The 24601-nt window shown below is 38.0% G+C and overlaps 1 protein-coding gene across 9 annotated transcripts in view; it reads right to left on the bottom strand.

Moving 5' to 3' along the window:
* The window catches only part of MAN1A1 (mannosidase alpha class 1A member 1), a 204711-nt gene that overhangs the window by 25250 nt on the left and 154860 nt on the right, over window positions 1–24601 (bottom strand). For 6 of the 9 annotated variants that reach the window (XR_004352483.1, XR_004352485.1, XR_004352487.1 and 3 more), the window contains exons 10-13: window positions 20387–20606; window positions 19465–19637; window positions 7764–7879; window positions 1947–2101 (exon numbers count right to left, since the gene is read on the bottom strand). Coding sequence is in view for 3 of the 9 variants with exons in the window: in XM_032650904.1 (XP_032506795.1) it covers window positions 7236–7362; window positions 7764–7879; window positions 19465–19637; window positions 20387–20606 (636 nt within the window). In the remaining 6 variants the exon portion in view is untranslated. Of the gene's footprint in view, window positions 1–1946; window positions 2171–4723; window positions 7363–7763; window positions 7880–19464; window positions 19638–20386; window positions 20607–24601 lie in introns of those variants that run through there. The other 3 variants (XM_032650906.1, XM_032650904.1, XM_032650905.1) reach the window with 3 other exon arrangements.

Here is a 24601-nt window from a genome sequence, read left to right as displayed (position 1 = left end):
TTTCTAGTCTTTAGCTCTGTGCAGACAAGAAGCAAGTGTAACTTGCTCTCTGCTGAATCCCTAGGACCTAGGATAGTGTCTGATATACTCTGGGTGCTTAATAAACATTTGTGGAATGAATGAATGAGTAAACAAATAATGACACTGGAGTGTGATGCATGTCAATAGGAGTTTGCATAAAGTCCTTTGGAGAGTCAGAAGAAGCAAGAACAAATTGGGGGAAGAGAGAGGCAGACAGGTCACAAACATGTAAACTGAGACTTGAAGAGTAGATATTTTTCAAGAAGAGAGGAAGACAGACAGGGAGGGCTATTTCAGGTAGAGTCCAGAAAAGTGAAAGTCAGCAAGGGTGTGGCTGCGGGAGGGAGGGGAACTGTGTGACTTCGTCAGGCAGAATCTGGGGCAGAACTGCAAGCCCCTCTTCAGGAGTGAACAGTGTTCTGTCACTGGGGGTGGGAGCGGGGGCGGGGTAGGGGGTGGGAAGTACCAGAAGAAAAGGCAAGTGTCACTCTCACCTACTGCGTGTCTCCACTGCTGTGGAAACAAAGGGTTTGTTTGTTTTGGAGGATGGGGACAGGTGAGGGGACTCTCAATCAAAACCACTCTATGCATTCTTCTTTGGATATGATTATTTTAAGTCACTGTAAGTGCTTTTCAAACATGTAAGCTGATTTTGGAAGCAATACTGGCTCCCTCAGAAGTTATTTCATCAATCTTTCCTAGTTCATAACACTGAATTTGTTGGTTTCCAAAGCTACTCTGGGATGAAAACAAAACTATACTTCAATTTTAAAAGCAGTTCTTGCAGTCATGGTTTTATTTTCATGGGGTTATTTGAATATACCAGTGACACAATTGATAATAATGCTCTTACCAGAGCAGCAATCAGGTGGGTTGAACTCTATTTCTTTTCTTCCACAAATGTTAAAAGAAAACCTCTTGTTCTTCAATAAAAAAATATGTGGAAAAGTCTTCAATTACTGCGTCATACTAGTGTGAAGAAAGAACTGGATATTTCTGTTCTCATGTCAGAAAATAAGAGCTAAACTCTGACCTTGGAAGATGAGCAATAATATGTGTTTGAAGCAGTCTGATCGAAGGACAGTATCCAAAAAAGCCTAGGGTATTTGGAAATGGCAAGCAAGATAACAGCAAATGTGTTCTCATAACAAAACAAGCTGGAGGCTTCCCAAGGTAGAGAGATGATTCTTTCTAGCTCTTTCTTACAGAGCTAGAAATAGGGGCTGGGATTCAGGGATTGAAGGCATAATCCTGCCAGGTACAGAGCTAAGAACATGTACATATATTAGCTATTTTAGTCCTCACGATGTAGGTGTTATTATTCCCATTTTACAGATGAGAAAATGAAGGTTTTGATGTCTTGTAATCTGGGTGTGGTGGCCTCTAGTCCATGGATGGAACATTGCGGGCTTGTGTACTGCTGTTTCCTGCTCCAGCATCCACAACAGACAACACTGAAGGGATAGCCTAGCTGCTCCACCTGGGCTGACCACTCCTCTCATTTTACAGATGAGGAAACTGAGACGTAAAGACTTCAAGGGCTTGTTCCAAATCACGCAGGAAGTTAATAATAGAGCCACGTTTGGAACTCAGTTGTCTTCTCAGTGAAGTCTGCTTCCCATTGGCCCAACTGTACCTACTTTCTACCCCTTCTCTACTGCATCATATAGAGAAAAGAGACTAGAGGGATTTTATTTTAATGGTGGCATTTAAAACATATAAAATTTTGCAGCTCCTCGCTAAGACTACATTAAGTCACAAAGTTATAAATCTGGAAATAGCAGATAGCAGTGTGAATAGCAGTGAAATTTACTTCGGATTTATTTAACTAGTGTGGTTAAAGTATTGTATTGACTAGCAGGGTGGTGATGAGGTTTTGCACAAAGAAGGAAGAGACTTAGTCTGCTTCTCCTTCTGTCACTTACCAAAATAGAGGCCTTGGGTCCCAAGAAGCCAAAGCTGCCATGTCCATGAAATGGGACCAATAGCACTGTGCTTGCCTTAAGAAGTTGCTATGGTGACCTCCCGTCTGGTTCTAAGCAGCCATTCAAAGCTCTGTGTTTCTACTTTCCACCAGCAACTATAAAAATTGAAAGTCAGGAACAAAGTTCTTAAAGATTCTGTGAATGAGAATCATCACTTATTTCTCCTGAAAGAGTTAAAAAACAGAACAAAATAAGACAAACAAAACAAAGAGCTCTCAGGTGTTAGTCATTTTCTGGAAAATGCTATTTGAAAATCAGTACATTTTATGGCCCTTTCTGCAGAATTATGAATTAATATGTGTTCATAGCCTAAGGCCAAAATATCCCAGGATGCGGAAAGTTGCTGTGCATCTATGACTGTTCTCTAAGCTTTCATGGTAATTTGCATTCGCTGGGGAATCAAATGGATCTGTAACACAAATTACATTAATTTATTAGTAAGTAACGGCATGTCTTAAGGAGATTCAAAGTGATCATAAGTCAAAACATCTTTGGCGATTAGCATTGCAATGAATGTAAAAACGCAGCAGGGGTGGGGGGGCGTAGGTGGGTGTGGGTGGAAATGAAGGTCCTTTTCAGAGGTCATTTGCAAGAACATCTTATATATTTACATGGCACGTGGCCAAACTAGGAATTCTGTGTAGTCTGTGCAAGTGACAGTCATGTTAAAATTCAACAAGAAGAAACAATTGAAGAACAAACTTTAAAAGCAGCTTTTGGGAGAGAAAGCAAATGAACAAAGGAGTGATTGAAGTTAATACTTTTAAGATTACCTCAATAAGAAAAGAGTTGTTAAAAATCCAATGTAAATATGTTTCTTAAAGATTTAGGTGTACGGCTTAGTGTTCAGAAATGCTTTTGTGAAAGGATGAATCTACGTTTTCCAAAATGATCCAAATTATGTTTCAAGTTGCTGTGCTTAAACCTTGAAGTAGAAATAAAAATTCAGAAAAAGGTACATATGCTTGTCATGACTTGCTAATTAATTCACGATTTCTTCTATCTCAGGACTTCCACCTACCTATAACTTAAAACTGTGGCTCTCGACTTTAGTACGCATAGGAATAACAGAAAGAGCTCATTAAACATGGATATTCCAGGCCACCCCCCAATTTTGATTTGCTCAATTTAGGGTAATGCTTCTGGAATCTGCATTTTAACAAGACCTACAAGAGGTTCTGATACAGGTGAACTGTAGCCCACACCTTGAGAAATACAGCCTTAGACCAATTTCCAAGGGTGAACTCTGAGTTGACACCTTTATGTTAGAGTGGCTGGTCGGATATAACATATGCTCTCATGTATTGTTCCTTCTTATGAGCATAAATCTTACCAAATCCCTGTGTCTGGTAGCACAGAGCCAGGACAGAAAAGAGTTCCTGACCTTGGGAAAATTTCCCAGTTTCCTCATATTTACAATAAGAGAGTTGGACTAAATGCTGTCTAGACTCCTATGTAGTTCTAATAGTTTATATGCATATCTGATGCCTGGCAAATATTTTGTAAAGATTATGACTCATGTGTTGGCCAATGTAGACGGAATGAGCCAGGAAAAAACAGAGATCAGTCTTTGGGTCATTAAATCAGTTAAAAGATGAATAGATTTTCCCTCAGCCCCAACCTAAGGAGCTAGAAGGTCAATTAGATAATGAACTCTGTGCTTAAATTAAAAAAGATCTATGTTGTTTTCCTAAAACTTTATGCAACCTGTCTACATATAATTATCAGAATTAGATGTATTGATTGCCAAGTTGCCATCACTGTGTGGATGGCTGACAATTAGTATGAATAAAAATCATGCTTAGAATCTTTTTAAATAATCCTGTCACCAATAGAGTAAACACAACCAACGTCATTTGTGTTACAAATAATTGAATTCAGAAGGTTCCCATTTGACTAACTCTACGTTAAGTGAAAAACCAATTTCTTTGCTTCATGCTATTGAAATAGTTTTTTTTATATGATATAGGGACTGTGAGATTAAGTTACAGGAAACAATAGTAGGCTATTCAAACAGAAACACTGGAAAAAACTCAGTATTAAAGAAATCACGACTTAATTTTTTTGGTGTGCATTTTACACAAGGCCATACATGGTACCTTAATGATATAAATGGAGTAAAAAAAAATCTGTTGGTTGAGGGTTGATTCCAGTCATAAATACTAATTTACTCTATAGTTCCCTAAAACTACTATAGGTAGCAATAAAAAAATTACCCATTCTTATGATTATTTATTTAAAACAACAGCATGTTATGTAATACTGGTACTTAATATTTTTTAAATAATGTACTGCTTTTAAGACATTTGCAAATAGCTGTAGCAAAGCCTATGAATATACGGTAGAATCTGTTTTGTTTTGTTTTCTTTCAGCAGTGGTGGTGGGGGGGGAGTTTGAGCTCCTCAATTGGACCGTAAACTTAAGAGCAAGGACCATACTCTTTATGTTATTTCTAACACCAACTCCCTGCCTCTACCCTACCTGCCCTGGTGTTCACCATATGTTAGATTCTTAATAAAACTGTTTGATTAACTAAAGATGGTTATGCAACATTATTGCAATTTAAAGTTTTTAATGGGAAATAGTTTCCTCATCACAATTTCTCCGGGTGTGGTACAGAATCACTGTTAGGATCTAATATTTCCATTTGCAACTGTACACACTCATCCCAACATATTTAGAAGCTTCCTTAAAAGGAGAGAAACCCAAAAGACAAATGACGAGATATATTAAAAGGCTTATTTACAATAGAGAAATTTTACAATATAGTTTTTAAAAATTATGTGTCGATCTATCATTTCCCATAACATTAGAGATTTATATAAAGTTGGAAATGACAGAATGGATTTAAGTACAAATCAAAAACAATCAATGGAAAGAACTGGTAGTACATATGAAGGCATCATGACAAACATCACTGAGTTCTATAAACTGCCATACAACTTATATGCGTAATATTAATTGCACAACGTATCCCAAACAAATGCAGAAACACAAAATTAAGTGCTATTTTAATTATTCACCTTTTGGGGTGTGAAAACATATGTAAACTTAACTGCACAGTTTTTGCTGAAAATGAATGAAAGACAGCATTTACCTAAGGACTTCAGTTGTTTAAAATAATTAGTGCAAAATATAACTTTAATTAAATTACATCACCATAATATTAATCTCTTATCTTGTTTACATTTTTGGTGTTTTGGGTTTTGTTAAAATATCCAAGTTCTAGACTTGAAATACCTTTGTTCTTGCCACTGGCCGAGCAACACGCAGTACAATCTTCTTGCCTATTTATTCCAGAATACAAAAGGTACGTCATGGTGCAGTGCGTACATACAACCTGATTTTAATATCCTATCTGCTGCAGAAATACCTATCAGCTTGTGCTCTTTCAAATCAGATTGAAAAGCAAAGAAAATAAATTAATTTAAATTGCTAGTCCAAGGACATTCATGTGAAAATTATAATCTAAATACATATGGTCCAATTTTAACAAGAATCTTCTATATTTTGCCTTTAAGTCCTGGGAATAGCAATCATGACGTACTAAGGGATCTTTTTTTCACTTACTAATTTTATTGACTTATTGTTTGAATGAATAATATTGAAAAAAAGGGCAGGTCACACAAGGTGGACTAAGTCTATTGAGATCTAAGAAAATAACTGTCTTAAAAAATATTAGGTTGAATCACATGAAATTGCTGATACTGAACAATCTTTAAACTAGAAATGCCTCAATTTCACGTGCTTCAGCCTAATCCATGGGGTTGCACTGATCTATTTGACCACTGTAGTTGAAAATGCAGGTGGTCAAAATCTTTGTACCTCAGTATATGCATCATCATATTAGCCCTTTCATGGGAATATATATAAAATATGAACAAATATGGTAAGAAAACACAAGGTGTCACCAGATCTATTTTTGGGAAAACCATTCATCTCTCAAAAAAAGGCTTTGAAGAGTCATGTAATCATAATTATTTTGAGCTGCTATAGGATTGTAGGGGATTGGGAGTGTCCATTCCTATATATTACTTCTAAGTGGAAATCGCTATGTTGAATTTAACCAGACAAAATACACTACATCCTAATTTGACCTAAAAGTTTATTAGATTTTCCTCAATTGACCATGAATAGATACACTGGCAAAAATTCTTTCAGAGTTAAATCCTGCTTTCATAAACTGAAATGAAATGATTTACTACATTTGAGAAAGGGCTCTTTTCAAATCTGAAAAACCTGAACGAAATGTAAAGGTTTCTTTTTTTCGAGAAAAAAGAATTAAAGGTGAAATGCAAACAAAAAACCATATGGAATACTCACCCTCTCTTCAGAGAGAGCCCCAATTTCTTCATATATTCAGATAAAAGCAAAAGCTAACACACTAAAAGTTATACAATTTCCCTTTAAAAAATATAATTCGGTTAACAGCAGAGCTCTGAAAAACTGGAAAGCTCACTTCACTGTGTGGTAGAGAATGGAAGAAATTAACCAGTACATGATCCAGAGATGACACAGGGCATTTAAAGTAATCTTTGAGAACTAATTCCCAAATTAGGAAACACTAATATAAGTGACCAACAAAAATATACCATGGATCCAATGAAATGAGGTCAAGAGGAGATGAGCCTTCTGGGATGACATTCTAATTTGAATTAAAATGTGAGTAAAGTATCTTAGAAGACATTCTATCAAATAATGATGGACCTGCATAAGGAGGCTTGTCACAGTTATAAGATCTGTCTCTGGTGGATAGACAAACCAGATTAACACGAAATTGAAAAGGAAAAAGCTTTTTTATTATTTATTATTATGGCTTTTTGCAACATGGCAAAACATTACAGCTTAAAGCAGACATCATCTCCTCATAGAGGAGGAAAAAGTTTTGCAGTCAAATCAAAATTGTAATTAAGAGGTCATTGGTATACCATTCTATTTAGTTTAATAAAAATGATACTACACCTTCATGAACTCCAGAGATAAAAGATTACTTAAAACAAACAAACAAACAAAAAACCATGTGATTCACTGAATAATAAAGGCTACAATAAGGAATTTAGGTCCATCTATGCCTATGATAATAAACATAAAAGACTGCAAAACAATTTTAAAACTTAGAATAATCACAGACCTATTAATAAAAACTCATCATATGCCTGATCACCAGAAAAGGAATTATTAAGGTAAGCAGTGAAGGGAATGGAGGAGAGTAAAATACAGAATGTCTTTTTATTTCTCATTGACTTCAACTTTCTTTATATTCCTAGAGAGTACAGGGAGAAGATGTGCCTCGGTATTGAAGATCCAGTGTTCCAGTGGAAGTAGATCGTCATCAGAAAATATTAAGTACAAATATCTGGAGAGAGAAACATGGGTATGTGAGGCCCGAGAGACCCTGTCAGCCAGTGAAACCACAAAGAGACAGAAAAAAAACACATCAATGTCTCCATTCATCTTATGGGAGAATCATGGACAACCGTCAAGTATAGCAAAACCTTAAGGGGTATACTCATTAATGCTGAAGAAAGAAGCTGCCCTGTGCTTTGGTCCCTGTGTACGAGAACCATACAAAGCAGTCCCAAGTTGTCGAACTTACATGATGATGAAAACACACCTGCAATTACTGCCGTGCACGTAGAATGGCATTCGGAAGCAGTCATGCTTGATGTTATTTGAATGTGTTCATGATAAAGACAACTAGAAAGAAGATCTCTTCAGGTATCTTAGTCACATACCACCAGAATAATTTTTACTTACTTTAGTGTTTCTGCCAGGAAGAAACTCTGCTGCACATCATCATAGCTCTCCTTGTGGAAGTAAACATCCCTGAGGCCTGAATAGCCTCCTTTCACTCTGCAGTGTTTCTCCAAGGCCTAAATCACAATGAGGAGGGAAAAAAATGGTCACATTCCGGTAAACTGACTGTCACAAATTTTTACCATTAGATTGTCACATTTAACTGAAATAAGGATTCAAATGGAATGATAGATTGCAATAGTTTCAGGTGAAAATTTAAAAAAACATAACATGTAAATGCAAATAAAGTATGAAAAGTTAAAGGACATATGGACCGTATATCTCATCTAATTGGAAACACTTCTATATTTAGTTCTGGAATGTCAGTGATTTTTACCATTTCTTTTTATGGTCTAGAGCAGGATGCATCAAACTACAGACCACAAGCTATATCCAGCCTGCTTTTTGTTTTTGTAAGTAAGGTATTATTGAACCACAGCCACACTCACTTGTTTACATATTGTGTGTGGCTGTTCTTTCACTACAATGGCAGAGTTGAATAAATGCATAGGTCCCCCAAGCCCAATTCTCTCTGGCCCTTACAGAAAAAGTTTGCTGACCCCTGGTCTAGAGAGATTGTTCATGTCAACTGGGATTCTAAACCGCTGGTTGAGAAAGTGCACTGGAACCAAAACAGCTGCTACTATCGTCAGAATATCTTATTTAAAAAAAATTGACTGTGGAGTACTGAGTGATATTGGTGACTGACAGATATAAAAGAGAAAACGGAAAGCAGTGAAAAAAACATGGCTGGTATCCATTTCTGAAATACATCTTTCTTTTCTTTAGTCTGAGATGGAAGAAAGATGGGATGAAACCACTGGTAACTATGAGAGAAATGAGCCTACATTTCTATAGCTGCCTGACTACAACGAGTACTACAGTCAGAGATGGGGAAAGACATGGGTTGGGCAGTGTGGGAACGAAAATTTAGGTAACACCTAAAATAACTTGCCTTCCATTCTGTCAGCTGCTGCTAACCTGACTGCTCTTTGTATTTGGAAATTACATTGGCTTGCTTTGCTGGTTACCAGGCATAGTCATCTCCAAGAAAGTTATTTTCTATTCACCACATCCTATTAATTCTAGTAACTAAAAGGTCAAATAAAGATTTCCACTGTATACAAACTGTCACTGGAAATCTGGTTCTAATTCATAGAATGTGTACAAAAATAATAAAGTGTAAGCCTAAGCCCCTTAAAATTTTTAATGAGATAAAGAAAACATAGGAAACATGAAAAAAACGTTACTCTTAGGTTCTCACGTCATTATTCATTTATTTTTCAGTTTTCTTTTACAGATCACAATGCTTTTCCTCTTTTTTTATGTGCATAATTACATCATATTTTCCTCCCATTTAGCTCAACTACCAAGATATGGCATAGGTCTTGCCATGTTAGTTGAGAAAAATCTTCATTGGCTAGAAAAGGGCTTTGGAGGAAAGCACGGCTCTAAGCATGTGGAGCCCAGAAAACGTGGGATGGATGAGGCAAAGGCAGGGAGCAGGAATGTGGTGCTGAGAGCTCAGCTTCCATCTGCAGACACTGATAATGAGGATATTGATTCTGCACCCTAGGGCTGGAGGGCAGAAGGGAGAGAGCATGGGGCCCAGAGGAGAAGCATTTAATTACCAGGTGAAAGAAAATCTAACTGGCAGGCTATGTGAATAAAAAACACCCATCTCCTGGTTTGGTACTGTTTAAAAGCCCCGGGGAATATAAGAACAATTACCTTAAAAAAAAGGCTTCGATTATATTCTTAGTTTCAGACAAAGAGCTAAGTGGGGGAAAAGCCTGAAGAAAGGAACTTTCAGGTCCTATTATATTTTTCCTTCCTTCTTTTTTGATAACAGTTCTTTTTGATAAAAAGTCAAATACCAGATACATGCAGTAGGCCAAAAATTATTTATGAAAAAGGAAAAAAAAACCACCAAGATTTAGAAGAAATGGGTAAATTTGTTATTACTGAACATAATGAAATCCTATTTCTAGACATCTCCTTAAAAAAAAGATTTTATCCACAGATGTTTTTCTTGGTTTGCCCCTTGAAGTTTTTTAGTAATAAAGAAATAAGCTAAAGAGAGGGCCAGGCATGATAACAGCTAACCCTCCCTCCTGTAGAAATTTCTATAAGCTCCTTCTTTTATTATAGAAAAAAGAGTTGTTTTGGGGGTAGGCACTGCCCAAACGTTTTTCATCTTTTCAGATCACCTCCACTCATTCTTTTTCTCCCCCAATCCTGATGTGGTGAACCAGAGTAGTCAAGAAGACAATCTAACATTTTAGAGGTGGGGGCCGAATCCCAGCTCTAGACTCCCTAGCTGCGGCCTCAGTTTCCTGGACCCAGGCAGCATGCCTTTTCTCAACATGAGGTTGTCCTGAGAAAAAAACTCAAGACTAGTGCAGAAGATGGCAGAGGAGTAAGATGTGGAGATCACCTTCCTCCCCACAAATGCATCAAAGATATATCTACACATGGAACAACTCCTACAGAACACCCACTGAACACTGGCAGAAGACCTCAGACTTCCCAAAAGTCAAGAAACTCCCCACGTACCTGGGTAGGGCAAAAGAAAAAAGAAAAAACAGAGACAAAAGAGTAGGGACGGGACCTGCACCTCTGCGAGGGAGCTGTGAAGGAGGAAAGGTTTCCAAACACTAGGAAGCCCCTTCATGGGCGGAGACAGGGGTTGGCTGGGCGGAAGCTTTGGAGCCACGGAGGAGAGCGCTGCAATAGGGGTGCAGAGGGCAAAGTGGAGAGATTCCCCACAGAGGATCGATGCCGACCAGCACTCACCAGCCTGAGAGGCTTGTCTGCTCACCCGCCAAGGGTGGGCGAGGGCTGGGAGCTAAGGCTCAGACTTCGGAGGTCATATCCCAGGGAGAGGACTGGGGTTGGCTGCGTGAACACAGCCTGAAGGGGGCTAGTGCGCCACAGCTAGCCAGGAGGGAGTCCGGGAAAAAGTTTGGAACTGCCTAAGAGGCAAGAGACCATTGTTTTGGGGTGCGTGAGGAGAGGGGATTCCTTCCCTGTCTGTCCACAATTGTTTTGGGGTGCGTGAGGAGAGGGGATTCCTTCCCTGTCTGTCCACAGAAGGCAGAGCACTGCCTAAACAAGCTCCAGAGATGGGCACGAGCCACAGCTATCAACTCGGACACCAGAGATGGGCTTAAACACTAATGCAGCTGCTGAAGCCACCAAGAAGCCTGTGTGCGAGCACAGGTCACTATCCACACCTCCCTTCCCAGGAGCATGTGTGTAGCCCGCCCCTGCCAGGGTCCTGGGATCCAGGGACAACTTCCCCGGGAGAACACACTGTGAGCCTCAGGCTGTTGCAACGTCATGTCGGCCTCTGCCATGGCAGGCTCGCCCTGCACTCTGTGCCCCTCCCTCCCCCCAGGCCTGAGTGAGCCAGAGGCCCCTAATCAGCCACTGCTTTAACCCTGTCCTGTCTGAGCGAAGAACAGACGCCCTCAGCCAACCTACATGCAGAGGCGGGGCCAAAACCAAAGCTGAACCCCAGGAGCTGTGCGAACAAAGAAGAGAAAGGGAAATATCTCCCAGCAGCCTCAGGAGCAGCGGATTAAAGCTCCACAATCAACGTGATGCACCCTGCATCTGTGATATACGTGAATAGACAACCAATCATCCCAAATTGAGGAAGTGGACTTTGGGAGCAACTGTAAACTTGGGGTTTGCTGTCTGCGACTGACTTGTTTCTGATTTTTATGTTTATCTTAGTATAGTTTTTAGTGCTTGTTATCATTGGTGGATTTGTTTATTGGTTTGGTTGCTCTCTTTTTTTTACTTAATTTTTTTATTTTAATAATTAAAAAAATTTTATTTTAATTATTTAATTTAATTTATTATTATTTTCTTTCTTTTTTTCCTCCCTTTTCTTCTGAGCCATGTGGCTAACAGGGTCTTGGTGCTCTGGATGGGTGTCAGGCCTGAGCCTCTGAGGTGGGAGAGACAAGTTCAGGACACTGGACCACCAGAGATCTCCAGGCCCCACATAATATCAATCGGCGAGAGCTCTCCCAGGGATCTCCATCTCAATGTTAAGATCCAGTTCTACGCAACGGCCAGCAAGCTCCAGTGCTGGATGCCCCATGCCAAACAGGGAAACACAAACCCACCCATTAGCAGAGAGGCTGCCTAAAATCAAAATAAGGTCACAGACACCCCCAAAACGCACCACTGGATGCAGCCCTGCTACCAGAAAGACAAGATCCAGCCCCACTCACCAGAACACAGGTGCCAGTCCTCTCTACCAGGAAGCCTACACAACCGACTGAAGCAACCTTACCTAGTGGGTTCAGACACCAAAAACACCAGGAACTACGAAATGCAGCCCACGAAAAGGAGCCCCCAAACATAGCAAGTTAAGCAAAATGGGAAGAAAGAGAAATATGCAGCAGATGAAGGAGCAAGGTAAAAACCCACCAGACCAAACAAATGAAGAGGACATAGGCAGTCTACCTGAAAAAGAATTCAGAATAATGATAGTAAAGATGATCCAAAATCTTGGAAACAGAATGAAGAAAATACAAGAAACGTTTAACAAGGACCTAGAAGAAATAAAGAGCAAACAAACAATGATGAACAACACAATAAATGAAATTAAGAATTCTCCAGAATGAATTAACAGCACAATAACTGAGGCAGAAGAACGGATAAGTGACCTGGAAGATAAAATAGTGGAAATAACTATTGCAGAGCAGAATAAAGACAAAAGAATTGAGGACAGTCTCAGAGATCTCTGGGACAACATTAAACACACCAACATTTGAATTATAGGGGTCCCAGAAGAAGAAGAGAAAAAGAAAGAGACTGAGAAAATATTTGAAGAGATTATAGTTGAAAACTTCCCTAATATGGGAAAGGAAATAGTCAATCAAGTCCAGGAAGCACAGAGAGTCCCATACAGGAAAAATCCAAGGAGAAACACGCCAAGACACATATTAATCAAACTATCAAAAATTAAATACAAAGAAAACATATTAAAAGCATCAAGGGAAAAGCAACAAATAACATACGAGGGAATCTCCATAAGGTTAACAGCTGATCTTTAAGCAGAAACTCTGCAAGTAAGAAGGGTGTCGCAGGACATATTTAAAGTGATGAAAGGGAAAAACCTACAACCAAGAGTACTCTACCCAGCAAGGATCTCATTCAGATTCCAGGGAGAAATTAAAACCTTTACAGACAAGCAAAAGATAAGAGAATTCAGCAGCACCAAATCAGCTTTACTAGAAATGCTAAAGGAACTTCTCTAGGCAGGAAACACAAGAGAAGGAAAAAACCTACAAAACCAAACCCCAAACAATTAAGAAAATGATAATAGGAACATACATATTGATAACTACCTTAAATGTAAATGGATTAAATGCTCCAACCAAAAGACACAGACTGGCTGAATGGATACAAAAACAAGACCCGTATATATGCTGTCTGGAAAAGGTTCACTTCAGACCTAGGAACGCATACAGACTGAAAGTGAGGGGATGGAAAAAGATATTCCATGCAAACGGAAATCAAAAGAAAGCTGGAGTAGCAATTCCCATATCAGACAAAAATCAACTTTAAATTAAAGACTATTACAAGAGACAAAGAAGGACACTACATAATGATGAAGGGATTAATCCAAGAAGATATAACAACTGTAAATATTTATGCACCCAGCATAGGAGCACCTCAATACGTAAGGCAAATGATAACAGCCATAAAAGAGGAAATTGACAGTCACACAATAATAGTAGTGGACTTTAACACCCCACTTCCACCAATGGACAGATCATCCAAAATGAAAATATATAAGGAAACACAAGCATTAAATGACACATTAAACAAGATGGACTTAATTGATATTTAGAGGACATTCCATCCAAAAACAACAGAATACACGTTCTTCTCAAGTGCTCATGGAACATTCTTCAGGATACATCATATCTTGGGTCACAAATCAAGCCTTGGTAAATTTAAGAAAACTGAAATCATATCAAGTATCTTTTCTGACCACAATGCTATGAGACTAGATGTCAATTACAGGAAAAAAACTGTAAAAAATACAAACACATGGAGGCTAAACGATATGCTACTAAATAACCAAGAGATCACTGAAGAAATTGAAGAGGAAATCAAAAAATACTCAGAAACAAATGACAACGAAAACACAACAACCCAAAACCTATGGGATGCAGCAAAAGCAGTTCTAAGAGGGAATTCTGTAGCAATACAATCCTACCTCAAGAAATAAGAAAAAAGAAAAATCTCAAATAAATTTACACCTAAAGAAATTAGAGAAAGAAGAACAAAAAAACCCCAAAGTTAGCAGAAGGAAAGAAATCATAAAAATCAGATCAGAAATAAATGAAAAAGAAAGGAAGGAAACAATAGCAAAGATCAATAAAACTAAAAGCTGGTTCTTTGAGAAGATAAACACAATTGATATACCATTAGCCAGACTCATCAAGAAAAAAAGGGAGAAGGCTCAAATCAACAGAATTAGAAATGAAAAAGGAGAGGTAACAATTGACACTGCAGAAATATACAGGATGATGAGAGATTACTACAAGCAATTATATGCTAATAAAATGGACATCCTAGAAGAAATGGACAAATTCTCAGAAAAGCACAACCTTCTGAGACTGAACCAGGAAGAAATAGAAAATATAAACAGACCAATCACAAGCACTGAAATTGAAACTGTGATTAAAAATCTTCCAACAAACAAAAGCCCAGGACTAGATGGCTTCACAGGTGAATTCTATCAAACATTTAGAGAAGAGCTAACACCTATCCTTCTCAAACTCTTCCATAATATAGCAGAGGGAGGAACACCCCAAACTCATTCTACGAGGCCACAATCACCATGATACCAAAACCAGACAAAGATGTCACAAAAAAAGAAAACTATAGGCCAATATCAGTGATGAACATAGATGCAAAAATCCTCAACAGAATACTAGCAAACACAATCCAACAGCACAATAAAAGGATTATACACCATGCTCAACTGGGTTTTAACCCAGGAATGCAAGGATTCTTCAATATATGCAAATCAATCAATGTGATACACCATATTAACAAATTGAAGGAGAAAAACCATATGATCATCTCAATGGATGCAGAAAAAGCTTTCAACCAAATTCAACACCCATTTATGATAAAAACCCTCCACAAAGTAGGCATAGAGGGAACTTAACTCAACATAATAAAGGCCATATACGACAAAGCCACAGCCAACAACATTCTCCATGGTGAAAAACTGAAACAATTTCCACTAAGATCAGGAACAAGACAAGGTTTTCCACTCTCACTGCTATTATTCAACATAGTTGTGGAAGTTTTAGCCATAGCAATCAGAGAAGAAAAAGGAATCCAAAATGGAAAAGAAGAAGTAAAACTGTCACTGTTTGCAGATGACATGATACTATACATAGAGAATCCTAAAGATGCTACTAGAAAACTACTAGAGCTAATCAACGAATTTGGTAAAGTAGCAGGATACAAAATTAATGCATGGAAATCTCTTGCCTTCCTATACACTAATGATGAAAAATCTGAAAAGGAAATTAAGGAAATACTCCCATTTACCATTGCAACAAAAAGAACAAAATACCTAGGAATAAACCTACCTAATGAGACAAAAGACCTGTATGCAGAAAACAATAAGACACTGATGAAAGAAATTAAAGATGATACAAAGAGATGGAGAGATGTATATACCATGTTCTCGGATTGGAAGAATCAATATTGTGAAAATGACTATACTACCCCAAACAATCTACAGATTCAAGGCAATCCCTATCAGACTACCAATGGCATTTTTCACAGAACTAGAACAAAAAATTGCAAAAGTTGTATGGAAACACAAAAGACCCTGAATAGCCAAAGCAATCTTGAGAAAGAACAACGGAGCTGGAGGAATCAGGTTCCCTGACTTCAGACTATACTACAAAGCTACAGTAATCAAGACAGTATGGTACTGGCACAAAAACAGAAATATAGATCAATGGAATAGGATAGAAAGCCCATAGATAAGTCCATGCACATATGGTCACCTTATTTTTGATAAATGAGGCAAGAATATACAATGGAGAAAAGACAGCCTCTTCTATAAATTGTGCTGGGAAAACTGGACAGCTACATGTAAAAGAATGAAATTAGAACACTCCCTAACACCATACACAAAAATAAAATCAAAATGGATTAAATACCTAAATGTAAGTCCAGAGACAGTATAAAACTCTTAGAGGAAAACATAGACAGAACACTCTCTGACATAAATCACAATAAGATTCTTTTTGACCCACCTCCTAGAGAAATGGAAATAAAAACAAAAATAAACAAATGGGACCTAATGAAACTTAAAAGCTTTTGCACAGCAAAGGAAACCATAAGCAAGACGAGAAGACAACCCTTAGAATGAGAGGAAACATTTGCAAATGAAGCACCTGACAAAGGATTAAACTCCAAAATATATAAGCAGCTCATGCAGCTCAATATCAAAAAAACAAATAACCCAATCCAAAAGTGGGCAGAAGACCTAAATAGACATTTCTCCAAAGAAGATATACAGATTGCCAACAAACACATGAAAGGATGCTCAACATCACTTATCATTAGAGAAATGCAAATCGAAACTACAATGAGGTATCACCTCACACCAGTCAGAATGGCCATCATCAAAAAATCTACAAACAATAAATGCTGGAGAGGGTGTGAGAAAAGGGAACTCTCTTGCACTGTTGGTGGGAATGTAAATTGATACAGCCACTATGGAGAACAGTATGGAGGTTCCTTAAAAAACTAAAAATAGAACTACCATATGACCCAGCAAGCCCATTACTGGGCATATACCCTGAGAAAACCATAATTCAAAAAGAGTCATGTACCACAATGTTCACTGCAGCACTATTTACAATAGCCAGGACATGGAAGCAACCTAAGTGTCCAGCGACAGATGAATGGATAAAGAAGATGTGGCACATACATACAATGGAATATTACTCAGCCATAAAAAGAAATGAAATTGAGTTATTTGCAGTGAGGTGGATGGACCTAGAGTCTGTCATGCAGAGTGAAGTAAGTCAGAAAGAGAAAAACAAATACTGTATGCTACTACATATGTATGGAATCTAAAAAAAAAAATGGTTCTGAAGAACCTAGGGGCAGGACAGGAATAAAGATGCAGACATAGAGAATGGACTTGAGGACACGGGGAGGGGGAAGGGTAAGATGGGACGAAGTGAGAGAGTAGCGTTGACATATATACACTACCAAATGTAAAATAGATAGCTACTGGGAAGCAGCTCCATGGCACGGGGTGATCAGCTTGGTGCTTTGTGACCACCTAGAGGGGTGGGATAAGGAGGATGGAAAGGATATGCAAGAGGGAAGAGATATGGGAATATATGTATATATATAGCTGATTCACTTTGCTATACAGCAGAAACTAACACAACATTGTAAAGCAATTATACTCCAATAAAAATATTAAAAAAATAAAACGAATAAAACTCAAGATGAAGATACACTTAGCACAGTGACAAGGGCCTTTCAGATGTTTAGAGAGGCCTAGCTATTTTTATTTTTTGAGGCTTTTGGTAAGTTAAAATGAAAAAAGGTGGGGGGATGCTAAAGAGGCATTTTTAACTTTCAAAAAATGAAAATCCTTCATGTCAAGTCTAAATTTTAAGACTTTAGGGATGTGAAGCTGGGGACAAGCAGCTCTCCTGGGCCCCCATAATAGGCCCTGGTTTTACAGTTTTTCCACAGTGGAAGTGGCTATGTAACCAGGCTGGTTAGTCTGATCAGAACATCATTTCACCACAATCTGTTCTGGGGCTCTCAGCCTCTGGGCAAGAGTTCCTCTAAAAACCGAGCATGAGACAAGGATTGGATGCAGGGAGATTTTGGGGGAGGTGATATCAGGAAGTGAGCGAGTGAGTGGGGAGAGTAAAACAAGGAAGGGAGAAGGGCCAGTGAAATACACGTTGAGCAGGTCACTGCTGTGTGCATGGGGGGGCTTGCTCCTGCTGGAAAACCTCTAAGGAACCATCTAGAATGCATCTCAGAATTATTCTTCAGAGGAGCAAGACTGGATAGTTATCCTTCAACTCTAAAACCTCACTGGCCTATTGAAGACCAAAATAATTCCCAATCACCAAGGCTTAGATGAACCTCAATTTTAATATACTTTTTTCAGAGTTAAAAACATAAACTTAAAGAAACTGAAATTACAACTGACTAACCATAATTAGAAAATTATGCAAAAAAAAGAGGCCTAAAAAATTGCTATTACTTAAAATGATTGACAACTGGTTATAAGACACACATTAAACGAAGAGGGTTAATAAGCAAGATTCATCAATGGCTTTCTGAGATATCAGTTAAATTTTACATAAAGGTAATATTCATTTTAGATTTCCCAAGAGAAGTTATTCCTAACGGTTTTAAAAGACAGCTAGCTTTCTAACAAAGAGTGCTAGACAATAAGAGAATGTAATTAAAGCATTTGTTTGTTCTTATCCCCTGAATTCCCTTTCACTCCTTTTGGAATAATAGCTCTTAAAATTAGACGTTGTGGGCTTCCCTGGTGGCACAGTGGTTGGGAGTCCGCCTGCTGATGCAGGGGATGCAGGTTCGTGTCCCGGTCCGGGAGGATCCCACGTGCCGCGGAGCAGCTGAGCCCGTGAGCCCACATATCGCAAAAAAAAAAAAAAAAAAAAATTAGACATTGTTTGATGCATATCCTGAAGGGCGCCTCTGCTGGCATTCAGCACACAAAGTGTTCAACGGATTAGTTCAGGAAGATGATACACCATATTCAGCAGGAAGAGACTCAAGAAGTGACAAAGACAATTCAAATAACACACTGGACAGATATGAAGCTTATAGATATTTGGAGAATCCTGAGACCAGTGTCGGAATATTCTGTACAAAGTAGTTCTTCTATAGGTACTTTCTAAAATTTAGCTCTAAGCAGCTAAGTGACTCTAACTAAAAGCATATTTTATCATTTTCATGCCCAAAGACTAAAAGAAGCAATCATATAGTGGTTTTTTGAAACAGAGAGCAGGTTGGGGTAACTATTCCCAAGTTGCCCGTAATCCTTTGTGGAATTAACCGATCACCTTTTTTATAGTCATGAGAACTTAATTTTATAATATGCCTTTCTAGATTTCTCCTTCAACACCAGAGTAGGTATATTTATATCACTGTTACATAAAGCAAAGCTGAAGCCAGGGATATAGGATGACTTAACTGAAAACAGTCTTGAATGGAAAGATGGCTGGTCAAAACTTTAAGCTTTAAAAATCATAGAAAAGTTGATATGCTAGATTTATAGGTATCACTGAACATTTTTTCCACAGACATTTTTCTTTCTTTCTTTCTTTCTTTTTTTTTTTTTTTTTGCGGTATGCGGGCCTCTCACTGCTGTGGCCTCTCCCGTTGCGGAGCACAGGCTCCGGACGCGCAGGCTCAGCGGCCATGGCTCACGGGCCCAGCCGCTCCGCGGCATGTGGGATCTTCCCAGACTGGGGCAGGAACCCGTGTCCCCTGCATCGGCAGGCGGACTCTCAACCACTGCGCCACCAGGGAAGCCCCCCACAGACATTTTTCTATAAGAAACATAAGCAAATTAAAACGTCACCTCTACAGCTTCCCAGGCCCATTTCCTGTATTTTGGATCATGAGTCAGTCGCCACATGTACATGTAAGTCTCAACAACTTCTGGCCGTAGGATGTAGTATTTTTCATTTTGCCTCGTAGCAATGGCTTCAACACCGCCATCGAATCTGAAAGCTTCTGGTCCCAGTTTCACAACTAAAGGAGATGCAATGGAGGACAAGGGTTATGGTCCTAGACAATGTTTAGTGTCTGTAACTTAAATGAAACTAGAAAGTACCTTACAACATTCAAGAGAGGTGCCAAAACAATCATTTTAAGGAATAATTATAAACACTGTATAATAAGCAATATTCAATATACCTTTATAATTTATTCATTGAAAAGAGTCCATTTTAGAAAATGGTAATGATCCCTTATTTTCTTTCATTTAACCACCATTTACTGAGTACCCACTGGTTAGGTGCAAAGCACCACCTTATTAGTGAGCTAGAAAATCAGTGGTTGAGAATTCTAAGTCATTATGTCATGAAGGTTATTTAGTATTTGTACATCAAACTCCTATTTTTATAAGAAGGCTGCCAGACTCATCATATATTTCATGGAGATTCTGGGAAGATTAATAACGGTTTATAACATACCAAGTTTCTTTTGGGACAGAGACTCTCACCCAATGTTATTTACCTAAAGCAGGACCAATAAGTTAGACAGACTTAACCCTTTATGGCCTGGATTTTTGTTTCTTGGTAAACTAAAGGTAAATATTTTTATACAGAAGAGTAATGCCTCTTAAAGTAAAAACAGAAATTCCTTTAAGATATTAATCATGATCATCAAGTTTCATCAGGCATGGTGGATGTTCTTTTGATGGCAACAAATGGACAAAGTTCCTTACTGAATGAAATAAAAAGCACATAGACTGTGTATGAAGAGTAACAGGTACTCACATGTGCGATTGTAAGATTCATGACAGGTACGGGCAATTTCAGCCCCGAGTTGAAGGTAGTGTTGGGTCAGGCCTTCAGGAGCGTCATCTGCCCCGAGGGCAAACATGCCTCCCGCAAAGCAGGTCAGGTGGCCCATCTTGTGTTCCAGGAGGCCCCCTTTCCACTCTGCGATGTAAGTCAGTCCGTTACGTGACTTCCGGATCAAGTGAGTCTCAATTGCCTGAAAATAATACTTATTTTCAACATTTTGTAATCTCTTCTCAGATTTATAACCAAAAACACCACAACATTAAAAAAAGATAAAACGTCACTCACGATTGATTTGAGTTTGTTACTACAAATCCAATTCGACCTGAAATTTCATGTTATTGCTCTCTGTATATGTCCTCTAGTCTATGCCTTATTAGTTTGGTTAGTTATAATTAACACTGTTGGGCCAGCCCAGTAGGTTTTTCTTGGTTGCATGCCCAAACACTTGTAGTCCTCATACTGAAAAAGCTGTTTCCTTTTCAAAGACAGGCCACTGGTATAGTGGTAAGAGCTGCTTTAGTGCATTTCCATTTTCACAAATGGAGAAACAACACAAAGCACAGGCTCTACCATGAATGGTGAACAGACCATATTTGTGTATAAAATCCAGGCTGGTGGTCCTACCCCTCCTTTCTCTCTCTTAGGCTTGGAGGGGTAGCAAAACAGAGTGGGAAAAAGGAGCTGTTCTTGAGTCAATCAGATTGCTTGGCTTCAAATTCCAGCTCTGACACTTACTATCTGTAAATTTGTGGGTAATTTGCTTACTGTATCCTTAAATCTCAGTGTCCTTATGCATAAAATGGGAATAGTAGCATCCACTGTGAAAACTGCAATATTTTGTTTATAAAGCAGTCAGTACTGTGATTGGCACTTGATAAAGGTCATTTATCATCATCACATCTCCACTGTGGTACCACATGAATTAAATTCCTCCTTAATAATTCTTTTAAAAAGGACATTAATATACAAGGAATAAGTATTTTTTTTAAAAAAAAGAATAAAGGTCTGTAAATTTGGGAGAAATGATGTTTACAGAAGTGGCTTGTTAAACACCTTTTATTTCTGCCCCAGGACTGTTGATAGCCTTTTGAATAAACAAAATAAAATAAGCCCTTTTTAAAAAAAAAAAAACAAAATTGTAGTGTAAGTGCTTGGCATTACTATTTTTAATTACTTTAACAGGAAATGCTCCCCTACACCCCCAATTACTCCTTGGAAGGAGAAGGGCTATGATTGTGTCTATAACTGTTATACTATTATAAAAAAAGAGAGGATTTTAGGAATCACATTTGGGAATACAGGCATAGCTCATTTTATTGAGCCTTGCTTTATTGTGCTTTGCAGATACTGCATTTTTCACAAATTGAAGTTTTGCAAGTGTCAAGCAAGTCTATCAGCGCTGTTTTTCCAACAGCGTTTGCTCTTTTCATGTCTCGATGTCACATTTTGATAATCCGCAATACTTCAAACTTTTTCGTTATTATTATATTCGTTAGGGTGATCTGTATCAGCGATCTTTAACATTACTATTACAACTCACTGAAGACTCAGATGATGGTTAGCATTTTTTAACTAAGGTAAGTACATTGTTTTTTTAGACATACTGCTATTGTACATTAAACAGCCTAGAGTACAGTGTAACTATTAAGTTTATATGCACGGGGCAACCAAAAATCTCATGTGACTTGCTCTACTGTGTTATTCACTTTATTGCAGTGGTTTGGAACTGAACCCACAATATCTCCAACGCATGCCTGTAGTAGATAGAGACAAAACTTGTGATACAGAAGAATGAATGAAAATGAATGCAGAGGTAGATAAAACCTCTCCTTCCTTTATTGGAAATAAACAAATGAAACCAAGACGGTAAGAAATAAATGAACGCACTACTGTGCGCATTAACTGTGGTTAAGTTAATTTCATTGATGGTCTAGTTATTACATTAATATTTCATTCTTATTTAATGCAACTGAACATCTTAGCTATTTATACTTCCCATAGCACAAACTGCAGTAAAGTCCTTCAAGCAGACACTTGTTCATCACCCAAGAAATTATTCTTTTCTACATGGCAAGAGTAATAGCTTTTGAGCACGCATTAGAGAAACATTATTACCCTGTTACAGATCCTGAATAAAGTACTATATTATTTTTGGCATGATTCTGACCAAGTTGCTATCTCTCAAAATAAATTACAACGAAGTTCCAAGACTTTTAAAACAATGTTTGTGTGGCAATGGGAAAATGTAAATAAATATAAAGGAGGAAAAAATAGTCTTTAGTGGCTCTAAAAAATTTTGTGTCAAGCCTACGGAGAATTGTTTAGGAAAAAAGAGTATTGTATATTTTGTGATTTCATCCTTCTATATTTGAAAAAAATTAGTTGGCTGTGCCTATAGAATCCTAAATGCCTAATACATCACCTGCCCAGGTATCATTCACTCCAATGGACTGTCTTGCAGCATGAGCAACCACCACTGTGGATTCTTAGTATGGCCTCCAGATGAGGCCATAACAGCCAGTTGAAAACTCAAAGTATTTCATTATTAACACAACGAAAGAAAACATGCCACTCTGCGATTAAATGATTTCCAAAATGCACTGGAAGCTAAAACTGATGGACTACATCTCCAGTACCTCAACTGTCTGGAACAATATTGTAAGGCATCCTCTCTTTCATAATAATGATATTTTAAAGTACAAGAAATACAAAGAAATTTTACTATGTAAGACACGACTACTTCTTAAAATCAGAAGCGTAACTGTTCTAGCTTTGCTTTCTATGTTGAAAACACACAATGGATTGAAAGTGTTTTTACTATTAAGAGAAAGAGGAAACACTTTGACTTCATTTGCTCTTAATGGATTTTCCTGTCAATGGTTTGTCTAAATATAATATGCTAAAAGCTGTGTGGGTATAGTTCTCAAAACGGGAGGTAAAGTATTTCAAAGAGTATTTTAAAGTTGTCTTTCCTGGAACATCAAGATCCTAGGGGGCCACTTTAAAATTAGAATAATTAAAATGTCTGCCAGGACTGTAATTAAAAATGACATAATGGAAACCATACTGTATGGAGAACTCCCTGGTTTAAAACCTGAAACCTCATAGGAATGAAGAAAAATAAACTTAAGAGTTTGCTTTTAATGTTTATCATGTCCTTTAAAGGCTGTGCGAAATGAAGGCCAATGTTCTAACTAAGGTGTCTGGTTCCTATATGTGAAATAGTAAAGAGCTGTGTCTGCTCTACTTAGTCAAGTTCACTACTGACCTTGGAGGGAACCAACGTAATATTAAATCCAGTCAACTAGAGCAGTGCAAGTTGCATTTATATTTGAACAATTAAGTTGGTGTATTGTAAAATCACCCAGAATTCCTTTTAGGGACACTTACTTTAGAACAATGGCAACATCACTGGAATTACAAATATCCATTTTTTTCCCCTGAGAATTATTATTATTATTATTATTTTTGCAGTATGTGGGCCTCTCACTGTTGTGGCTCCTCCCATTGTGGAGCACAGGCTCTGGACGCGCAGGCTCAGCGGCCATGGCTCACAGGCCTAGCTGCTCCGCGGCACGTGGGATCTTCCCGGACCAGGGCACGAACCCATGTCCCTGCATTGGCAGGCGGACTCTCAACCACTGCGCCACCAGGGAAGCCCTATTATTATTATTTTTTAAAAATTCTAATTTCATATCTAAACTATGTAAGAGGCTGAGCCCAAAAGGACATCTCCCACATAAGGCCACTTCTCTAAGATTAGGATATGTAAGTTACCTACCTAACACATAGAAATAAACATAGAGAACTGGGAAAAGGGGGAGACAGAGAAATATGATCTAAATGAAGGAACAAGACATAGCCTCAGAAAAAGAACCAAACAAAGTAGAGATAAGCTATATACCTGATAAAGAGTTCAAAGTAATGATCATAAAGATGCTCACTGAACTCAAGAGAAGAATGGATAAATACAGTGAGAATTTCAACAACAAAGAGTTAGAAAATATAAGGAAGAAACAGAGCTGAAGAATACAATAATGGAAATAAAAAAATATACTAGAAGGAATAAACAGTACGTTAGATGATACAGAGGAATGAATTAGTGATCTGGAAGACAGAGTAGTAGAAATCACACAAAGTTGAACAGAAAGGAGATAAAAAAAGAAATTAAAAAGTGAGGTTAAT

The sequence above is a fragment of the Phocoena sinus genome, chromosome 12, assembly GCF_008692025.1.
Source record: "Phocoena sinus isolate mPhoSin1 chromosome 12, mPhoSin1.pri, whole genome shotgun sequence".
NCBI classification, from domain to species: Eukaryota; Metazoa; Chordata; class Mammalia; order Artiodactyla; family Phocoenidae; genus Phocoena; species Phocoena sinus.
The sequence above is the reverse complement of the archived record's forward strand: the minus strand, read 5'-3'. Positions and strand labels throughout refer to the sequence as shown.